General features: G+C 53.8%; 7 protein-coding genes across 7 annotated transcripts; 3 read left to right on the forward strand and 4 right to left on the reverse strand.

The window, feature by feature from the left end:
* Window positions 1-949: 949 nt before the first annotated feature.
* Window positions 950-2,689, forward strand: N0V96_009254 (uncharacterized protein; the record flags this gene model as incomplete). Its single annotated transcript, XM_053195882.1, has 2 exons — window positions 950-2,107; window positions 2,189-2,689. 2 exons carry the CDS (start codon window positions 950-952, stop codon window positions 2,687-2,689), a joined length of 1,659 nt encoding a protein of 552 aa, XP_053046615.1.
* A 275-nt stretch (window positions 2,690-2,964) lies between these two features.
* N0V96_009255 (uncharacterized protein) lies at window positions 2,965-5,457 on the reverse strand (the record flags this gene model as incomplete). Its single annotated transcript, XM_065758591.1, has 5 exons — window positions 2,965-3,263; window positions 3,792-4,461; window positions 4,515-4,541; window positions 4,787-5,193; window positions 5,322-5,457. The coding sequence occupies 5 exons, from the start codon at window positions 5,455-5,457 to the stop codon at window positions 2,965-2,967; spliced, it is 1,539 nt and encodes a 512-aa protein (XP_065612656.1).
* Window positions 5,458-6,763: 1,306 nt separating this feature from the next.
* Window positions 6,764-7,769, reverse strand: N0V96_009256 (mitochondrial 54S ribosomal protein bL27m; the record flags this gene model as incomplete). The annotated part of the gene is made up of 2 exons (XM_053195884.2): window positions 6,764-7,434; window positions 7,541-7,769. The coding sequence occupies 2 exons, from the start codon at window positions 7,767-7,769 to the stop codon at window positions 6,764-6,766; spliced, it is 900 nt and encodes a 299-aa protein (XP_053046617.2).
* A 357-nt stretch (window positions 7,770-8,126) lies between these two features.
* On the forward strand, window positions 8,127-8,544 carry LCL2 (Long chronological lifespan protein 2; the record flags this gene model as incomplete). Its single annotated transcript, XM_053195885.2, has 2 exons — window positions 8,127-8,289; window positions 8,351-8,544. The coding sequence occupies 2 exons, from the start codon at window positions 8,127-8,129 to the stop codon at window positions 8,542-8,544; spliced, it is 357 nt and encodes a 118-aa protein (XP_053046618.2).
* Window positions 8,545-9,089: 545 nt separating this feature from the next.
* Window positions 9,090-9,996, reverse strand: N0V96_009258 (uncharacterized protein; the record flags this gene model as incomplete). Its single annotated transcript, XM_053195886.2, has 2 exons — window positions 9,090-9,829; window positions 9,927-9,996. 2 exons carry the CDS (start codon window positions 9,994-9,996, stop codon window positions 9,090-9,092), a joined length of 810 nt encoding a protein of 269 aa, XP_053046619.1.
* A 3,746-nt stretch (window positions 9,997-13,742) lies between these two features.
* Window positions 13,743-15,428, reverse strand: N0V96_009259 (uncharacterized protein; the record flags this gene model as incomplete). The annotated part of the gene is made up of 2 exons (XM_065758592.1): window positions 13,743-15,328; window positions 15,422-15,428. The coding sequence occupies 2 exons, from the start codon at window positions 15,426-15,428 to the stop codon at window positions 13,743-13,745; spliced, it is 1,593 nt and encodes a 530-aa protein (XP_065612657.1).
* A 2,988-nt stretch (window positions 15,429-18,416) lies between these two features.
* On the forward strand, window positions 18,417-19,726 carry N0V96_009260 (uncharacterized protein; the record flags this gene model as incomplete). The annotated part of the gene is made up of 2 exons (XM_053195888.1): window positions 18,417-18,669; window positions 18,732-19,726. The coding sequence occupies 2 exons, from the start codon at window positions 18,417-18,419 to the stop codon at window positions 19,724-19,726; spliced, it is 1,248 nt and encodes a 415-aa protein (XP_053046621.1).
* Window positions 19,727-21,551: the final 1,825 nt, after the last annotated feature.

Genomic DNA, 21,551 nt, shown 5'->3' on the forward strand with positions numbered 1-21,551 from the left:
CCCTTTTTAGTCACGCGAACTTGTCTCTTTTTTGAGACCAACACTTACGACAAGTTTCACTGCGCACGAATTAGATATGTCAACTCCGACTAAAGCCTCCGGATGAACAAAATGCTCAGAAGGGGTGGTTTAGATCTCGTCGGGTAGTTGAAATATCGTCCGCCGGTCTTAGCCGGAAATCGTCTGAGGTTCGAACGAGGGCGAATGACACGATAGCCAAAGATAATGGCGTGCGACGCGGTTCGCTGGAGACAATCTGCAAATCCGCCCAGCACGGTCGCTTATCGCTCTCGGGACAATGCGCCGACAACGGACCGTGTGGGGTACGGGGTTGATCCCCGTCTTCGGAGCCACCAGGGGCCCTTTGTTTCCCGGGGGCTTCTCTTTTCCCCGGTTGACTCTTATACTCATATAATGCTGATCTACCAAGATACTTGGCGTCACCTGAGAGGTCTTGGTGAAATTTGAATTCACCTCAACATCATCATTTCGACAGTAAAATAGCTTCAATCAGAACCGTGTTCACCAAATACTCGGACGGTCCTCCGTACAGCAATGCACAACTCTTTTCTGTGAAAGGTTGCACAATGTGTCGGCCATTGAGACTCGTTAGCATCCCTGCAGTGCTTATCTCCCCCACATGAACCGCACGACTCCGGTATCTTGAAGAGTATCATGGGCTATCAGCATGCAGCAGCCGATCGCGACTCCATAGCCGATACGATTACCATTCTGTCGGGTATGATTTGGTATAAGTCTCTGTCATGGTAACGTTGAGCTCCTCCAGGTGTCTCCCGTTTGCTGTTCAAGCAACTTGTACGGGTGGGGGGGCATTGCTTTTCAGACGTGTTCAGCACAGTTGAGTGTTCAAAGCGGAATATCGCAAATTGACTTCTCACTTCCGGCCTCCGGATTCAAGAGTGCCGCAACGGGCACCGTCCATACAGAAATGGGCCTCCTCAACCGCCTCCGCATCCCCGCCGCCGCCGGCACCTCGGACATCCACAGCCGCGACGCCCTCCTCAACAACGACGACCTCCGCCCCCTCAAGCTCGCCGACCGCACCTGGACTCAATGGACCTACTTCACCTTCTGGTTCTCCGCCACTGCCACCGTCTCCAACTGGTACGCCTCCTCAACCGCCCAGGCCCTCGGCCTCTCCATGTGGGAGTCCCTCGCCTGTGCTTTCGGAGGCCAATGCCTCATCGCCGCCATCATCACCCTCAACGGCCGCCCGGGCAGCTGCTACCACGTCGGATACCCCGTTGTCTGCCGCGCCGCTTTCGGTATATACGGCGCGTGGTGGCCGACCTTTAACCGCGCCGTCATGGCTATCGTTTGGAACGGCGTGAATGCCGTGCAAGGAGGACAGTGCATTTACGTGATGCTCCACGCCATCATACCGGGTATCGCAAATATTCCCAACACAATGGGCGAGGGCTCGGCACTCACGACGGCGGGAATGATTGGCTTCGTCATCTTCTGGCTCATCACCTGCGCGTTCCTCGTCATCCCGGTGCCCAAGATGCGCGGGCTCGTCTACGCGAAGCTGTGCGTCTTTATCATATCCGCAGTGGCCATGCTCGCGTGGACAGCGACAAAAGCAGGCGGCCTCGGTCCTGTTGTCCGCCAGGGCGGTACGGCGACCGGGTCAAAGAGGGCGTGGCTGATCATCCAGTTCTTGATGCTCGGCGCGGCCAACTGCGCCACCTTTGCGAGTAACGCTGCGGATTTCCAACGGTATGCAAAGAAGAAGAACGATGTCATTGTCGGTAACCTCTTCTGTTTTCCCGTTGCCAACTTCATCGTGGCAGCCGTTGGAAACCTCGTCTGCGCCTCTAGCGAGTTAATCTTTGGCGAATTGATCTGGAACCCTGTGACGCTGCTGGATAACCTCCAGACGGCCGAGTACACGGCGGCCAACCGAGCCGGTTGCTTCTTCATCGCCGGCTGCTTCGCATACTGCTGCATCTTCAGTTCCATCTTTGAGAACTCTTTGCCGGCTGGTAACGACATTGCCGCGTTGTTCCCCAAATACCTTACAGTTCGAAGGGGCTTCTTCGTCTGTGCCGTCATTTCCTTTGCCATCAACCCATGGTTCCTCTTGGTAAGTCTCGCTGAGCCCCCAATATAACCAGAGTCTTCAATCCACCTCAATGTCTGGTAGCATATAGCTAACAAGCCCTAGGGCTCTGCCTCCGTCTTCGTATCCTTCCTCTCATCCTATCAAATCTTCCTCTCTGCCATCACAGGCGTCTTACTGGTAAACTACTACATCATCGGCCGCGGCCGCATCAGCATACCAGATTGCTTCACGTCAATGAAGTCAGGGGCCTACCACTACTCCCACGGGTGGAACATCCGTGCTTACGTCGCCTACATCGTCGGCATCATCCCCAACTTTTACGGCTTCCTCAACAACATGGGTGTCTCGGCCCCCGTCGGCGTCACAAGGTTCTACTTCTTTGCGTATTGGGTCGGGCTGATTCTTTCCGGCTTCACTTTTTGGATTGCCTGCAGGATTTGGCCGCCTCCGATCATGGAAGAGGGATGGATTGAGCCCAAGGACTATGTCAGGCCTGAAGAGTTGGAGGGCGAGGGGCAGATCATCGAGGCTGTCGACATGCCCCAAAGCGGCGAGGTGGTGGACCATGAGAAAGGTCTCGGTGAAAAGGTGGCCAAGATGTAATGTGATGAACCATAGAACCGCCAAGAAGACCACACGGAAATGAGATAGATCCGTCCTGGTTATGCTAGTACGAAAAGGTCGTCGAGGTCTCGAAAAGTATTGCAATATGTTTAATGATGGAAGGCTACCTGCTAAAGCTCAGCATAAAGACTCCAAGCAAGTGACCTGCGATGCGTAAGGCCTCAATCCTATCGTCATCTGAAGACCGGGCACGGTATGCGGGCCTCTATGACTCCTAACGCCAATCCACGCTCAAAGCCTAAGAAGTATCCACTCTAGAAGGACGAAACAGTGGTAACATGCAGCACCGCGTCAATATATAGCCGGTTCAAAACAGTGCATGCAGTACCGGGCTTCATCTTGAACATTCCGTTCGGGCCCATCGAGAATGGCTCAGCGTTCTCAAGTTTCACCTTAAGTTTGCCCGCGGCCAAGGAGCAAATTCGGACCTTCTCCGATTCGGCGGCCCATTCGTGCGACTCTCCGGGCTTGATGACGATAACGTTGAAGGATATTTCCTCAGAGACAGTCACAGCTTGGTTGCTCGTGAGATAGGAGTTGGAAAAGGCTACATCTAGGACATGGTTAGCATCGTAGTATAACATCGGATAGACGTTAGAAGACCTACTTGTTGGGGATTCGCTGCGTTCATCACGAATCCGCCCTGGAGCAACTTCCCAGTCTTCCATTTCCAGAGTGTTTGATGGCATAGCATTGCCACTGAGCGAAGAGGCATGTCCGACGGGCGTCAATGTCCTGGAATCGGCAGGGAGCTTTGCATTAGCCGCCGAGTGTCGTGTGGTCCGTCTCGGCGGGCTAGGGGGCGGGTGGCTATCGACACCGTGAGTGCTCGGCGCCGGCTGTGTTGATGGCGGCAGGGAAGCGGTAGACACCGGAGTTGAGGTTTTTGGAGGTGGTTGAGATGCTGGAGGATATGGCAAGGCATATGCATCAGCCGCGGTTGTGGCAGATGCGGAGCGAGTTGCAACCGTAGATCGTATAGGGGGTGCTATTGAGGTGACTTGTGGGTTTGACGCTCCTTGGCCCGAGGACAAGAAGGAGCAATTATTCCTTTCTCTGCGGAAGTTAGACCGCCACTGACATCCCGAGCAGGCCTTGTTTCCAATCTCCTTTAGGAAACCAGGAGCTGCAGCAGACATGACGACGCATGGCTGCAGGAAATTCTCAAAGGGGTCATTGTGCTTGTAGCACACGTGGCAACATGGTGTCGCAAGATCGCCAGTGAGAAATATCAGAAGCGCAACTGTTGCGAGGGGCGCCAGGTGTCCGATTCCAGTGTACTTCAACTTCCACGTCTGAGGCAATGGGCGCCGTCGAGGGAGTTTCAGCAGCGCCTTCACATCCGGCCTTTCAACCGGTATCTTGTAGGCGGGAGAAAGGTGGCCGGATAAATACGTGAGCAGCGAGCCATCTGAGGCAGAAACGCTTTGGCTCGGAGGCGGGGCCACTAAAGGTGGCTTGATAACTGTCATATCATTCTTCAAAAATGACTTGGGGACGGCCCGGGACGGGGTTGGATTCACAGGTTTCGGAGTCGGGCCCCACGGAACTGGGTTCGGAGCCGTGGCCGGGGCTGACACAGGCTTATAGCCTGCAGTCACTGGCTCCGCCAAGGGAGGCTCGTCGCCCCTGAGGGGATTCTGCGAGACCACGATGGGGGCCGCGTACTTGGTGCCTACCCTCTTATAGTAGTCCACGAATGACAGGGTCCCGTCGAGGTTGTCGTTGAACTTGGAGCTACGATGCTTTGCCTGTTTTCTGTCAATGTCACGAGACTCTGGGATCAGCTGAAAAGAAGACTTACGCAGAAGTGCGCTCCAAGCCCGTTCCACTTTGGAAAAATGACGCGACAGTTGCGCACCGGACAGATGTATGGGTTTTTTGGGTCAGAGTGAAATTTGTAATTCGTAGGTATGATGGCGCCGCAGGTGGATTCTATACCCTGGGGCGTTCTCCATTGCAGATAGCCGCGAGGATGCGGGCTTTTCGTGGATGTGAACTCTTGATCAGTGCCTTGAGATGGCGGCTGTGTCCCTGTCAGTTACAGTCTTTTGGGTCAGAAGGCACTTCTCTTACGAGGGCGGCTTTTGCAGATGGCGTGCCTGTAGTGTTGATCTCCAGGTCTCCTTCAGTCTCTCCGTCTTCGTCTTCGTCTTCGTCCGTCATATCATCAGCACCTGCTTGATCCTCGTAGTCCATATCCTCGTCCGAAGATTCAATCACTTGGACTTGATGCGCTGCTCCTGCCGGTGATGAGACGTCTTCGGTGCTTTTCAGGATGTCGGGCCTGGAGCCGGGCCGTCCGAGCCCAAGGACGTTCAGTAAGTCTTGCTCCGTCGGAGTTGGATTTGTTCCTTCTTCGGGCGATTTACTAGTCGATACACCGTGAATGCCGGTATCCGTTGCCTGCCGCTTAGCATCAACCCCAGCCAGATTCTCAGTCAGAGAATGCTTTCTCTTGGACGATGCTTCGGATGCAGACCCTGTAGGTGTATCAGTAAGTTGCAATCTTGAATGAGGACCTCCATGAAGCGCCGTCAAGAACAACCTTCAAACAGAGTATGCTTGTGAGACCCAATCTGGCAAGAGCTGAGGGATTAGGTCAACTCACCACCCAGCCAGTCCTTTGCATTCGCCGACTGTCCAGCAGAACCCGATTGACCTCCAGATGCGTTGCTAGAGGCCCATGAATCTTGCAGAGCCTGGATCTTGGCATGCTGCGCAAGACTCTTCTTCTCGCGCGCCATGTCTGAATCTGAACCACCTTCCGAAAGTACCGCTTCAAGCTTGACTGCTAATGGATCTTCAGGGTCGGGCTGAGCAATGTCGCTAACAATGCGAGCTGGTTCCGGGCTGCCTGCCCTTGTGCTGCCGCTGTCGTCGGAATCTTCAGTACCTGAACTTGGTTGAGTGGATTCCAGCTCTGGTATGTTGATTTTGTTTTCGGATTCAGCTTGAGCTTGAGCTTGAGCTTGAGGAGGCGCAGAAGCTTGAGCAGGGGTGGGAGGTGATGGAGCAGGCGCCGTAAATGACTTTCCGCCCAGTAAGGAAGTCGCCCAAGGTGGTGCCTGTCCTCCGTAAAGACTCGGTCTCATGAGCGGTTTCGCTGCCCCGGTCCTCTTCATCTTCCTGCCTGAAGTGTCCCCGCTGCCGGAGGCTGAAGAAGGCGACACTGTGCGGGTGGCATTGTTTGCCTGGGTAGTCGAGGTCGTATTGGCCGGTGATAAGGCGTGCTTAAATGAATGTGAGAGCCCAGATGGTTGTGCGGCCTGAGCGTTGGATGCCATTGTTCTATTCCTTTGACTTGAGAGATGAGGTTGCTGCCCACCTCATGCAGCTGCACGCGCACTTCCAGATTGGAGATGCTGCTGCGGGGGTCGAGTCCAAGTCTCGTCACTTTCCACTGCTTCGCATCGAATTAAGGGAGTCAAATGGTTTTTCTTGTGAGATAAGTATTGAAATCAGTTATTATGGCAGATGAGATTTAGATTCCGCCTGGCGTCTGGGCGTCCGATTGTGAAGAGCAATGAGAGAGTGAAGAGAAGGTTGAAGGTTGAAGATGGACGTTGAAAGAGACGCGACGGGACACGCGACTGCTGGGGGCGTAGGCGCCATGTTCAGGTACTCTTTCCTCTAAGGTTGGTGGTCAGGTACATTGCAATTCGGCAAGTGCCTCCCCCACACGCGACCTCGACGGGAAGTCATTAAAAAAAGCAAGTGCCAACGGCTGTCCCGAAGAGCCCCTTTTGCAACAAAGTACAAGATATCAAATTCTCGAACACATCTAATCTCTCCATATCGAAGACCTTGGCCAAGGTTGATTGGAAAGCCGGGATTCCTAGAAGCACTGTGGTAGCAGGCAAGGTCAGAGAATGTGACACCAAATCGTGGATGCTAGTATGGATTTGTACAAGATATTCTACACTCGAGATGACCCCCATGACATTTACGCCTCGGTAGCCATGATACACATCATCCCAATTCGCCTACTCTCACACGTATACCCCACCCATGCCCCAAGCAATTCCCCAAGCAAAAGACACAGTTGATCGATTACCGCTTCTTCTGCGACTTGGCAGCCTTGGCCGCCACCTTCTGCGCCTTCTGCTTCTGCTTCTTCTGCTTGGCCAAGACGGCGGCGTTCTTCTGATCCGACAGTCTCTTGGACGCCGCAATCGTCCACTCGTCCACCTCCATCTCGGCAAACCTAGCCTGCGCCGCCCTCTGTCCCGACAAGTTACGCTCCTTGGCGTATCTCTTCTGCCTCAGCTTGGCCTTGCGGCTCATGCCGCCAATGTTCATCTTGACCAGCCGTCCGATGCGCCAGTTGTCCTCACGGTACGAGTAGTCGTCTCTCAGCTTCAGGATGCGGGCTGGCTGCGTGGGCGCGCCCTTGGCCGTCCGGGGCGCGGGCCGCACAACCTGCGTGGGGATGCCAGAGGCCGAGATGGCGGGCGTCTCGACGGGCTTGGCGATGGTGTGCGCAGACATGTTGAGCTTGCGCTTGCGTTCGGCGTGCGTCGGGTAGGGGAGGACGTCGTCCTTGTTGAAGACGACGCCAATGTATTTCCGGTCCGGGTGGCGCGCGGGATCGCGGTAGTATTTGACGTAGCCCGTGGCCATGGCGTGGATCGTGTGGTCGCGGCCCATGATGCAGTTTTCGCCGGGCCACCAGAGGGAGCCGCGCTGCTTGTAGATGATGTTGCCGGGGATGACATACTGGTCTGGAGCAAGCTGTTAGTATCGAGCTCTTGACCGTCTGTAGTGATGATTATGGAGTTCTCCACTGAATCCAGTTCGAGACACATAAGGGAGATGAAACAAACGTACCACCGGTGCGCTTCGCTCCCAGCTTCTTCGGTATCGTCCTCTTGGGTGCAAGCTTGTAGGCACCCTGCGACTTGACGGAGGCGTATCTTCGTCCGGCCACGAGGGCGTTGGCGGCATCGGCGCGGAGCAGCTGAGCAGCGGTCGAGGTCGTGGACTGGATCGGTGCGGTCGTCCGCAGGAGACCGGCGGCAGCGGCCATCAAGGGCCGCTGCAATTGGAATAGACGCATCAGGTGTGCTTCGTGGACGAGCTGCCCATACGTCGTCAATGGCAACTCAACTGGGTATTGCGTTCTCTCTCCAATTGAAGCTTTGCGTGCATCAAGGGACGGGAGATGGGCTGAGAGTATTTTTCCGGCTGAGTCAGCGGGCCGCGATAGCGATAAGGAATCTGGGGCGGGTCCCACCTCAGGTGGTCTTTTGGACAGCTATCCGTAGGCGCATTGGCGCAGGTAGTGGAGGTTACAGCAACATTGAGCAAGACGACGAACACCTCGAGCGAATTACACAACGGAAGCAACAAAAGTAGATCAAGGGAAATCTTCTCGTCCTTTTGTCATTTCGCCCGGTACCCAAAAACCGACGACATGCGCTTCTTCGCCTCCCTCCCGCTGGTCCTCCTGACCTTGATCAGCTCGGCCCAGGCCCAATTTGGCTTCTTCGACCAGATGTTCGGCGGCCAGCAACAGCAACAGCAGCCCCAAAATGTTCCCAGCGACCCGTCACAATACCAGCAACGATACGATGGCTGTAAGATGTCTTCTTTGCACCTTCACAGCTTTTGAAAGCACAGAATCGCTAACTTTTGTAGCCTACTGCGAACACTACCTCTGCCCCGACACCCTCGCCTGCGTCCACTTCCCCCACCACTGCCCTTGCCCCTGGCCCGCAAACCAGGACAAGTTTGAGCTCACAGACGGTAACCGGATCTGCGTCTCGAGAGGTGGTTTTGCTGCAGGCGAGGCGGCGAGGAAGATTGAGTTGGCGCGCAAGGGTCTTTTGTGAGGAATGAGTTGGAGGGGCAGCAGCAGCAGCAGAACGGACAGGCATTGCAAGGCGCAAATAGACACCAAAGTTGTTTTCCTTTTTGGGGCTTTGGACTTCTTTTCACATGAGCCACAAGATTGATGGATCCTACGAGATAAACAGAGTTGATAGGACAATTCAGACTCTATTGAAAGTGCCAGGTTCTGGCCGAAGCAAAAAGCCTACTGAGTCGTGCTGAAATACCCCTCCCCTCCGACGACGACGGCAAAGAAGGTGCCGACGGCAGAGAGGAAGAAGGCTGCTGCAGTGACTGCGAAACGCGACGATTACAGACACGAAGGCCCCGGAACGCCGCTAAAATCCCCATCCGTGATATCCACCCAGAACTCCTTCGTGTGCCACGCCGTTGCCGGATGCTAATCTCCATCTCGACCCCAAAAAGCGTCAACAGTGCGTGAAAATGCTCGTAATGCGTCTCCCGTGTCGTCCTCCTCGGTACGGCGTGCCGGCTGAGCATGAACTCGTCCAGTGATATCCGCCGCCACCCAAGCTCAGGCTGAGGTTCAGGCCTGGCCGTTGGTAGCCTCGCTAGGCCGGGGAAGAGCAGGGACGGGAGGCGGCCCGCGGGCGGAACGCTCCTCGTCGTCTTCCTCCTCCAATTCTTCGGGGTGGCCCAACAAGTGGGCCACATCCTTCATTTCGTAGTGCTTCTTGCGCAACTCCTCGAAACGACGGTGCTTCTCCCGCTCCTCGGGCGAAAGGCCGGCCAGCTCATCGTCGTCGCCGTGAGCGCTGGCACTGTCGTCGACGTGGACGGCCTTGAGGGCTTTTTCCTTGGACGACTCGCTTTCCGGGACCGCCTCTTCCGGCTCGCCAAGCGACATGATAGGGATATCATCTTCCACGCCAGGACCAGCACGAGCCGTGCGAGGCTTCCTCTCAACGTTGGGGTCTTCCGACATTTCCTCGTCGTCCGAGGGGTCTTCGGTGGGGTCGTAGTGCTTCGCATAGGGAGTCTTGGGCTCGTCAATCTTCATAGTTGACGAGCGCTCCTGCTCGGTAAGGTAAAGGTTGGCCTCGTCCCACTTGAGGCGCTGGGACGATTCGAGATCTTGCTCGTCGTCGCCCTGCTGAGAGGGTGTTCGGCTGGATTGGCGGCGGGAACCTGAAGGGCGGGCTGCGGAAGATGAGCGGCGGTGGCCAGCGTTGTATTGGGTGTTGACGAGGGTGAGTTCCTTTTCGGTGAGGTCGGCTTCACCGGGTGAGGTTGGGGGCGACTTTTGGTACGAGTTCTTGAGAATACCTGCCATGGGTGGTGGTCAGTAATTGCAAGCTTACCGGTCAAGACTTGCTGGCGTTGAGGTCTGGGACGACGGTCGCCTTGCAGAAGGATTACTCACCTCGGGGTCTCTTGGGATGGGGACCAGGAGGGGAATGCGTAGGGGGGCTGCGTTCAACGATGGCGGCCATTTTGAAGGCTTCTGCAACGACGGGCTAAGCTAAGGTAGTGCGTGCGAGGAGCTGGTATTTTTTGGTGAAGCAAAGGTGAATAGTCGTGATACCCAGTCTCGTGAGATGTGTCGGTCAGGTCGTTGGGTTTTAGTCGGAGTTTGGATCAGTTTGGCTCGGATGGTATTAGGTGAGGTGGGTAGAGGGTAAAATAGCGGGGTTTGGGAAACCTGGTGACGACAGGCGGTGGTTTTGTTCAGTCCTGCAGCTGGGTCCTGAGGATGACGAGGGGTGGTGGTTCGTGACCTGCAGGGTGCGGGTGCTTGTGCGGGTGCGCCGACCAGGGGTGGGCTGAGCTGTGCTTGGGAACTTGGGACGTCCCTCTTATTTTTCTTTTTTTTGGGGGGGTTTGAACGACCTATAGAGGGGGCTCGTGATGTCTGTGAAACAGGGAGATTGTTGAATTAGGACCAAGATTGTCGGGATGTGTCGAAGAATGTGTAGAGGTTGTCGGGACGATCAGGGTTGAAGAGGGTTCGGAAAGAAAAGGAACCCAGGACAAGCAAGAGTGGTGAGACGGAGGACTACAGGGTGATCAAGAGATATCGGTAGAGGCGTAAGGTTAGTGTTGAGGGACTTTGTTGCTGTCAGGAGTGGAATGTCAGGCAAATGACGGCGGTGAGGGGGGGCAGGTGAGCAGATGCAGCAGAGGTGCTGCCTTTTGAAGGTTGCCATCTTGTCTTATACCACCGGGCCACAGGCAATGGCAGATGCAGCTTCTCTCTCAACCCCCTTTGGCACAGGGAAGAGAAGTCTGGACTGGGAAGCCCCTCAAGTGGCAGATGCAGCATCAGGTAGGTAGGTAAGGTAGCTCATGAGCAGGGTTGCGTGGGTTCACTCTGTCACCTCGGGCTTTATTCTCGACTACCTACTCCGTATACGGCAACATTACCTCCATCTTCCCAGCTGAGGTTACATCTTCAGACCTTTTCTTTGCTTTGCGTGCAGACACAGATAGTGTAGATACTTGGTAGATAGGTGATGAGAGATAGCATTAGAATTGTACCGGTACTTGGAATATAGATGCCTGGCAGCTGGAAATACTCGTGTGAGTGAGGTGGCGCGTACTCCGTACTTCCGATACTTCCTGAGGTACGGAGTAAGTATCTGCGCAACTGCGGCATGCGGGGATGAGAGAGGGAGGCTGGGGTGGCCTTGGAAAAGAACTCTACTGTTTACGCAGTATGGGTCTCAGTCGCCTTTTTCGGGGTCGCTATCCCCTTGTCCCACTCACTTACGATTCACTTGGGTCGCTTTTGGGGGCCTCTCACCGGCTCACGTACATAGTGTGCAGTACACTACCAAAGCGCCGCGTCTTCCGCGTCTGTCGCTTCCGACAACCTAAGGTGATGATGGATCATTGACGTCGGGTGTCACTGCAGCCGTAGCTCGCTTCGAGTGTCTTCTACGCCTAAGCGACCAAGGCAAGGCACAGCCAGGTAAGGCAGGGCATGTAAGACACATCAGACCTGTAGGTAATACTGCGAATGCGCTTCTCACGAAGTAAGGTAGGGAATCTTAGGTATTTGCCATGGTACTGACTTGTATCCTCATGCTTGTTTCGACTACATTAGCCTGTTGCGAGGTTGGGCTTGCTTGGGCGTGTTTGGGCTGGGAGCCGCAGTGAGGAAAAGGCCGCCATGCGTCAGGAAAAGGTGAGTGGTGGAAATGCCGGAGCTTTGGCCACTCAAGGTACCGAGTACCCTCGAAATGATAAGGCATCCATCCACCTTCGCCATTACCTACGGAGTACTTCAGGCAAGGTGTCCATGGGGGTATTTGTTGTGCCTTGTGCCTTGTGCCTTGATTCCTGAGGTTCGATTCCTTCCAGGTTCTCCATCGTCTCCATGTGGAAGTGGCAGGTGTGGACCCCAACTCCTGGGTTGCTGCTCCGCCGTTGGTTGGTACGGTGTACATACCGCAGTACTCGACGTGCATGTGGTCTGTGCACGCAATCGCGATCGGCCACAGGCAGATGCAATGGAACTTGCAAGCAGCGGCGTGCCAAAGACACGGAAGGAAGAGGCGATGAGTGGCTTCCCGTTGCTGCTGCCTCGTGCTGTGTCTTGCACCGCCCAAAAGTGTTCCTATTTCCAGATCTCATCCACGTCTCATGCTCACTCTCACTTACACATGTCGTGTAATTCACTTCAGCTTCTCACTCCGGGACCCTGGACCGAGCCATGTTATTCTCTCCAGCTGTACGGAGTATACCAATGCTCATCCAAATTGAGTAAGAATGATTCAATCATCGTTTCTTCTGCGACTCATGTCAATGAAATTCAAGTCAAATCGCGACATTTCTCCTCCTCTCCCAACCTCCAAACTCACTCGGATAATGAAGACACTCTCTTTTCTGACTTGCCCCCTACTTCCCATGACTCTAGAGGCTCCCCACCATCGTGACGACGTCATCCGACATGCATCACCCCTCGTCGACATCCAATACCATCCACTAACCTTACCACTTCACCACGATGGCTCGCTTTCTCTTCCCTCGTTTATTGCGCTTTCCCCTCACACTGCTTATTCCTTGGAGCAAACCGCGGCTGTCATCCTATAAAGTGACCTCATGCCGCATCTCGCAAACACAACATCAACCAATCCAATCGCCCCCACCTCACCAGTAAGATCCCCTGAGTTCATGCACTCCAGGTCAGACCAAGGTAGCGCAAACTCATGATCGTGTGTCTATCCTCGGCCTCGCTCCTCGATGGACCATTTGGACTGAAGTCCATCGCTCCATCCCCGCATCATCAAACGCCCTGGTGTGGCCCACTAAACTCCCATCGCATGGCAGCGTCATTCCAGAATCCGGGGTGCATTGGTCCTAGTGCTCATCCACAGCACTTCGTCGTGTGCACCCGCAGCTTCTCATTCTTCAACTTTGTTCAAAGTCAGCAATCGCTCTCAACGCTGGCCGTTATTCATATTCTTCGCCGTTGAGCGAGACCATCTCCCAATTGCCGATTCCCATATCCGAACCAGGTAGTAAAGTTCCACTGCTCTCCTCTTCTGGCCTCCCCTTCCGGCATCCAAACTTCTAGTTTGCATTCCTTTTCGTCAACGACGTTGCACCTTATCTCTCCGAAACGCCGGGCCCCTCTCAACACATGTTTGCTTTGACCTCCGATGAACAGAAACCCTAAATGATCCACTTCCCACACGGCCCGGTCTCGGCCGCCGTTGACTAGGTTTCCCGCTTTCCGGCCTTCATCCCCCGTGTGGTTTGTCCGGTTAAATTTCTGTGGTGCCTGCCATATTAGTTATGAGGATCCTGCTCTGGAATGATACAAGGCTACCAAACATTAGATGAACAAACAAACAAACAAACACTTTTGTTTCAATGAGCGGGTTGTTTCGGTTTTCACAATGAAGTTTCGGGATATTGAGAAGGAGGAAATACAGGCATCGTGTGCTTCACAGGTTCAACCTCATCAGCAGTGAGGCTACACAAAATGACGATGGAGAATCTCAACCCCGTATAAGTAACACTCGGCTGTCAGGTAATTCTGAATGGGTAACAACGCACACAGCGCAGTCATTCATTCTAAGCACATAGCCCTATGGATATCTTGTGAGACGGGCCAGACAGGCTACTTCCGGCGGCTCAGTAAGGCAAATGGCTATGCTAGTCCATGCAGTTTGGCTTGCGGTATTAAGTTCTTCGACTCTCGTCTCCAACATCTCAACGTCCATCACTAAATCTACTCCTTGGGTGATGCGGCCTTGACAGTAACCGTCAAGCCATCTCCTCCCGCCGTGGCCTGGCGAACCATTGCTTGGAACTGGCCCTCATTCGCCAAATCCTTCATCACAATCTCTCTCGTCCTCTGAAGACCCTCCAGCTCATCAAGTCTCTCCAAGCTGGCTTCAAGAAGCTCATCGAACCCTTCTTGCGCGCAGATCTCCTTGAAGGCGTTATGCATCGGCACAGAGTCCGCCCGGACCATGGAATTGGAATCGATCGAGAAGATGTTGAAGTGGTCATGCTTCTGGATGAAGTCGAATCTCGTCATGAGATGTCTCGCCTCGTGAAGAGGCATCTCTGGGAGCTTTCCGGCCAGAAGCTCTTCTGGCTTCATATCCTTCTCCTTCTCGATCAACGCCTTGGCCAGCAAGAAGGCCGTAGTGGCGTGGTCTTGTTGATCCTCGGCATCGGGATCCATGTCGGCGCCCAACATCCAGCACTGGCCCAAGAGCCAGCGTTTCTCCCTGTCGCAGATGAATTTGCAGGCCGCGAGCATATCTTTTGATCTCGCGACGTGGTCGAGGAACCTGACGCGCCCGCCGACCAATTTGTAGACTTGGTTCAGGATGTCGCTGGACACATCCTCTTTGAAGACCTTTTGCCGGAATTCGTGGAGCGCTTCGACGGCAGGATCGCGGGGCACATCGCGGACGTCGGTCACGGATATCCGCGTGGCTTGCCACTTGAGGTGCTCAGTGGTACTGTGGTCGTCACTTGTAAACACCACCGTGACAAGGCGACTTGCCGCCCACATCTCGGCCCGCTGTTGAATCAACTCCAGCAGCTCGCGTCCGTCATCGTCATCTCGGAGGACGTGAACGCGGTTGATGATCAAGACTAGCGGCTTCCGGATGTGTCTCTGCCGCATGAGAGCCACCTTTTCCATCTTGTTGAAAGCTCTTTCAATGTCTAAGATGGCGGTCGAATCGCGAGGGCCCTTGAAGCTGAACAGGCTTCCGATGTAGTCCTCGTGGAACTCAAAGTCGAGGGCTTTGCCCAGGCGGAGACGGAAGACCTCGAGGTCGCTGTGGGCTTCGAGCATGGCAATTCCCGAGCCGTTGACCCTACGCATCGCCTTGAGGATCATGGAGCTCTTCCCCGTGCCCTTCTCTCCCGTAATCAAATGGTACTGGCCTCGGATCGTCCCGTCAATGATGCCGTCAATGTGCTCCTGCTCAGCCCGAGGGATCCACTCATTCTCACCCTCCAAGCCCGTGAAGTCATCAATGGTATGGAGCTTATGAGGAGCCACGTGGCGTCCTAGAGCCGTCAGCTCCGGTGTCGAGAAGCCAACGCCAAAGGCATTGTCCATCTTTCGCAGGACAAGGTCCTTGTAGTAGGCGTGATAGGAGTAGCCCGCCAGACCGAGGACCGCGATGGAGCCAAAAGCCGTCGCGCTGCCCTCGACGACTCTCCAGAAGGTCGGTCTCCAGCCATGAGGTGAGTCTTCAGGTTCATCCTTTTCGTGCCGTTGCTGGTTGTGAGAGGAGCCTTGAGTTGGGCCTTGTTGCTCCACGACGATGAAGCGGGTCCGGGTATGGACTCTACTAGTTGCCTGGTAGGCCTGAGCATCAATGAAGGCACGTAATTAGCTCGATGCCACGTGAGATGGACTTGACAGATGTGCTTGCTTACCCTCCATTGTTTCGAGAGAAGGTAGCGTCTAGCCATCCGTGAGTTGATGTCGTATTCCGGGCTGGAGCAACGGGCTCACGCGTTGTCACGCGGAGGTGTCACGGAGGAACCTGGCACTAAGAACGGTGGATATTTCCAGAAGCCACGCCTTCCCATCAATGGTTCCGAAGACACAAACGGAAGCCGAACTGCTCTGAGCAGATTTCAGGGTCGACACAGGTTCCAGGTCTTTCCAAGAGAAGTCTTCCGAATTTCTTGGCAAAGCATGCGCGTCCTGCGATGGACTCTGGGCCAAACGGCCGTTTGTGTCGTCAAAAGGGACAGAAGATGTAGAGGCACGGTGACAGGGCCCGCCATTTTGCATCAGGGCGACGATGTAGAACCTTAACAGCAAGCGGCCTGAACGTAATGGTGGAGTGATAGAGGCGACTCGTTGGTGGGCTTATGCGACAAGCCAAGTTATTACAGGGACTTCCCGCGGACCGCCCCCTGGAACGTCTATTGTTAGCGAGTAAGGTATCCATAAAACTCATCTTCGGCATCCAACTTATGAATAAAGGACACCCGACGGGAGATATAATTCACTGCAAACACGTTCTGTTTCAGTGTTTATGTTCAGTGCAAGTTACTCCCGTTGGGTTTCTAAGTAATTCTCCTTCGTGTTCCTCTGATCTAAAATGGACATATACCAAAGTTTATGAATTCCAATAAACCTGCCTTAGGCAGTGTGCGTCACTTGCGCGAATTCAAGACTTCACACCGTCCTCGAAGGAAGTTGAGCGGCAGAGCTTCCGGCGAGAGATAGCAGCTTCAGCGTATATTGGGCATTGAATTCTATAGATAGCCGTTTTCCATCACTTCACTTTGAAGCTTTGGCATCGAGCTGCCCTCTTCACCTTACTCAGTGACCATCCACTCAACGACCAATGCTTGACTCAGAAGTATCGAGAAGTAGACATATAAACTTTCACAACGAGACTAAAGGTACGAATGAACAAATCTCATGGAAAAGCCGACCTCAAGAGCAGTGAAAGAACGATTTTCAGTATAGACTAAAGCGAAGCCCACAAACACTTGAGAGATTGGCTGCCGCAGTGTCGTTAGTGTTTGTCCGCAAGATAATCCTCGAACACAAACCCAGACTCTTGATCATATCCCCAGGCTTCACTACGATGTGAGTCCAACAGATTTTATGGATTCGTGTACCTGGTGATTGATCAACTTGGGCAACTGCTATTACCTCCCGTGCCCAGTGAGTGACCAGAGTGACGAGTCAACATCGATACCTTGAACATTGATGACCTCCTTGCGTCTCTTGTATCCATTTTTCGTTCCATAAGAGAAAGTCTTCTATTACGAGCAAATCTGGGTCTCCCGATAAATGTACGGAAGACCTGCGAGCTTTCTACTACTTGACTCCATGGCATTGTAACTGAATGGCAGGTGGCTTCCAAATGGAATGAGTTGTGAGTTGAGATAAGCAAACTAGGACAATTGAAAGAAATAAAACAGGGGTTTTCTTCCAGCTGGTTGCGTAAGGGCTTTTTATACCCGCTTTATAGCACGTAAGCTTTCTGAAAGCAGCCTCCTCGGAAAGGCAGTCATTAGGGGCATCTACAGTATTCATTATCCCTGTCACAATGTGAACAGCTTCCACAAAACATGAGCCACAGCGTCCCAGCAGACAGTGCCATAAAGTTCGCCATTATTGAACACCATGAAATACACATGATTCGACCGTAAGATAACTTGACCCCGTTCTTCGATGATTGCCATTAAGGCGGTTTTAGAGGGTGAAATTTTATTAGTACGATAACTACCTAGGTAAATGTGTTGTTGGATATCTGCATTAGTTCCAACGACAAGAATGACAGCGCCTACAAACTATGCTGAACTGTGACTTGCACCTGTCGTCATCTTTCGCTCCTCGATGAACGTTTATTGCGCGTCTATGATGTCGCGAGGGATGACGCCAAATACACTGAAGTCGCAAAGGTGTATTGCTTCTGGTTGCAGAGTGTCTTTCCGTGAGTACACAGAGGCTCCAGTTATTAGAGAAATTCACGGCGAAAAAATAGCTTCCGCTTGAGGAACCGATAGACTCTTTACCTTCACCATCACTTGCCGGGCCTGTAAAGTAGGCATACGCGTACAAGACAGAAACTAGGCTTGGTGGAATCTCCGTGTACCCCTAGCTCCCGAGATCGAGGTTGGTTAGGTGCTCCTGGCATGTCGGTGGCTATGACGCGAGACACGGCTGGACCGCCGAGGGCGCGATAACGTCCGCAATGCAAACGTCCACGTTGAATATTTCTGGCTACTCACCCGAGACAAATTGAGTCGGTAGAGACTAGCAACGCCACAAAGGGAACCGCCGACGGGTTGCTAATCCATAATCCATTGATCCACATAGACCCCCCCACATGGCATTACGCTTGATTTTATCTTTAACCCTTGGCTTAATTACCCCTTAAAAGGTCCGAACCATTCGGAAAGGAGAGGGTGATTTGATTGAGGTCTCTGTGATTCGCCGGCCGTTTCCCCGCAAAGTAGCAGCGTCGCACTAAGATCTGCCCTCCGCCGCCCAAGCTCCCACATACCGGGGCTTGGCATCCGACTACAGCCTCAATCCCTCCGGTAGACGGTGCGTGACTGCAAGTCGATGTGAAAACCCATGCGTTGGACCGAGGACTGATGACGAGTCACTCATACGTACGCAGTTTGCAAAAGATTGCGATGTTGTTGTTTGCCCTTGCTGTGTGATTCGGAGGCGTAAATGGTCAAGCGTGACGACATCTTGTTCCCTCCGCAAGATGGCATACATAAAGACGACGAGCCATGGCGAAGTTCAGCAGTTCTTGTTTCTTTCCTCACCGCCATCAGTCCTTCTAAGCTCTTCTCTTTCACTTCTTCACTTGAGCAAGATCTTGAGAAATCACATTCTTTTTTCACTTTACTTTCGCTATCTTCAACTTTGACATCTCGATCCAACAAAATGGTTACCGTTTCCCGCCTCGCTCTGGCGGCTATCGCACTCACAGGTGTTACTGCGCACCCGGGAGAGAAGCATGATCCTCACGTTCACAAGCGCGAGATGGCCCTGCGCCGATCTGTTGCCGCCAGCACCCGCCGGGCTCTCGACGCCTGTGCCGGCTCGGCTGCCGACGTCGCCCTCAAGCAGCGCGCAATCCAACGTCGTGAGGCCAAGCTCAAGGAGCTCCGCGCCAAGAGAGCCATCTCTGCGACTGGTAAGTTTTCCACGGTAACCCTTTCGTTCTTCCTGGCTAACATTTGACTTTTTTTTGTTTAGCTCCGATCCGCCGCCGTGCTGAGAGTGACTTGACCACCTGGGCAGCTATCGACCACGAGTCTTCCGCAGGATACACTCTTGAGACCGATCCTGCTACCCTCTTCGCCCAGAACACCACCTGCGTCGTCGTTCCCGAGACCACTATTGGGCCCTACTGGGTTGCCGGCGAGCTGATCCGCAGCGAGATGACCGACGGGCAGTCCGGCGTGCCTCTGCACCTCGACGTCCAATTTGTCGACGTCTCCACCTGCGCGGGTGTGCCCGAGATCCTGATCGACGCTTGGCACTGCAATGCTACCGGCGTGTACTCTGGTGTTTCTGCCACCGGCCAGGGCGGTCTGAACTCGACCTTTGGCCGCGGTGTTCAGCAGACCGATGACGATGGAGTTGTTCAGTTCGATACCATGTTCCCGGGCCACTACACCGGCCGTGCTACCCACATCCACGTCAAGACGACGACGGGCGCCACTGTCCTAGACAACGACACCTACGTTGACGGCGTAACGAACCACGTCGGTCAGCTATTCTTCGACCAGACTCTCATCTCGGAAGTCGAGGCCGTTGCGCCTTACAACACCAACACCCAAGAACTGACTCTCAACTCTGGTGACAGCATCGCCTTTGGTGAAGCGACCGCGGACTACGACCCCTTTGTCCAGTACGTCCTGCTCGGTGACGACATCTCCGAGGGTGTTTTGGCCTGGATCACCGTTGGTTACAACACCACCGCCGACTACTCCAGCTCTGCTAGCGCCGCTGCTCACTACTATGCCGACGGTGGTGTCGATACTTCTTCTGGAAACGGCGGCGGTGGTCCCGGAGGCGCCGGTGGCCCTCCTAGCGGTACCTTCCCCAGCGGTGCCGGTCCCAGTGGTGCTCCCCCGAGCGGTGCTGCTTCTGGCGTTCCTCCTGCTACCTCTGCTACTTCTGCTGCCGCTTCCACCACCACGACTGCTGCTTCCAAGGGTGGTTGTGCGCGCAAGCGTCACTTGTAAATTTGGTGAGAAGACTGGAGCCTCCAAATGCGCGGCGATCTGGGTGTCTTCTTGCCGGTGAGGAATATCGACAGAGTGATTCTGAGCGTGGATGCCGAATTGGTGGTCATTGCTTTCTGAAGGTTGTGTTGTGGCGAGAATATTTGTACGTACTTTACTAGCAAGATGGAGAAAAAGGAGGCAGAGGATGGTGCAAATCTTGTCTGCCACCGTCCTGTTTGGATGATCGAACAAAATCGAATTCGTGTTTTCTAGCATTAGAAAGGCCCACCATCAGCGTTGAATTATTAACACGGCTACACGATACAAACATTTGACTTTTCGCTTCCAACGTTCCGGTTCCTCATGAATCATCTTGAAGTATAAGTATGGTTGAAGGAGAGTTGTGAAAGACAGCAGTACCCGTGCAAGTACTTTCTCTTGAATGAATCCGGCTCAATCGCGCTGGTAGCCATCGGGGACATTACTCAGCTATCGCGGTACTGGCGCACGAACTCATGCAGTTGCACAAGAGAATCGTGTCCAACTTTCTGCATGTACGCAGAACTCTTGTCCCCTGAGATGGAGACGTGAACAAGCTTTCTTGCTATCCAGCATAGCTCGCTATTGTACCGAATCATGCCTGCTTTTTCGAATGCGGCGGGCTCCATGCGACCCCTGATCGTGTCCCACATGACTTCCCACCTGGAAACGGCACGTAGCAGGGCTGGCGCGCACGCAGGTAAGACGCCCATGAGATTGGCCGATGCCAACATGCCGTTGAGTGCTATTGTCATTAGATTTGTCTACTCCTTGCGTATGCTTCAACACTGAATAGTAAAGGGGCTGAACATACCGAAAATCAACAATTGTAGGTCGGATCCGCTGATATCCTGGAACGGGAAACTTCCCATACCGACCCAATTTTCAGCCATCAGCGCGTCCGTACACTGTTTAACGGAACAAATCCTCCTGGAGCCATCGGCACCGAGAGCGTTGGCCGCTTCATAGTACTCCGCCGCGTCTTTAGCATCCCAAAGTTCCAAGGGGCTTGGCAGATCACAAGTCAACTCTGCAGGCGTCATCGATGGCGGTGTATTGAACATGCCGCATTGCTGCCAGTCTCCCAGCGCTGTCCAAATTGCTAGTCTACAAGTCTGTGAGTAAAGGTGTGTCTACTGAAAGGGGTACAGAGGGCTTACCTGATTTTTGACTCATTGCGTACAAATTCTTCGTATTGGAATATGGGCGCATGTTTGGTCTGTGCTAGACCGAGAACCCGTACGGCCGATACAAGCTGCGGGAGTCGCTGGGTTCTATTCTTCCGCCGTGATGCTACGTCGTTTCGGAAGAACTGAACAGAGTGAATCATGAGGGCTGCCTGTAGTGTTTCTTCAAGCTCATGGGTGAACTCTGGCGCTGAGCCTGGGGGCATCAGACGCTCTAGGCAACGAAATATGTATTCCTCCGCAAGGGTGAGATATCCACGGGCTGCGAGAGCATCGTCGCTTGGGGGTGATCTGAGTGACCCAGAGAGTCCAACGGCCAAAAGGAGTTGTTTGGTGGTGTAGTCACTGCCAAAGTCTGGTCGATGAACGATAGGGAAGTCAAGATGGCTGACTCGGAAATAGGTCGCAGCAAATTGGCACAGATTTCCTGCCGAGAACACCGAGTTTGCCGTGTCAAGATCAAAGGTGCCGTCATACCATTGATTCGTGGCAACTAGGTTGTGATGAAGTTCTTGTAAGCCCGAGATTATTTCGGCTGACCGCGGTTCCAGGCTTTCTGGCACAAGAAACGACATCCTTGTGTTGGATAGTATGTTTTCTGATAAGACATCCAAGGA

This window comes from Colletotrichum fioriniae (genome assembly GCF_027942845.1).
Source record: "Colletotrichum fioriniae strain IMI 355084 chromosome Unknown scaffold_12, whole genome shotgun sequence".
Lineage (NCBI taxonomy): Eukaryota > Fungi > Ascomycota > Sordariomycetes > Glomerellales > Glomerellaceae > Colletotrichum > Colletotrichum fioriniae.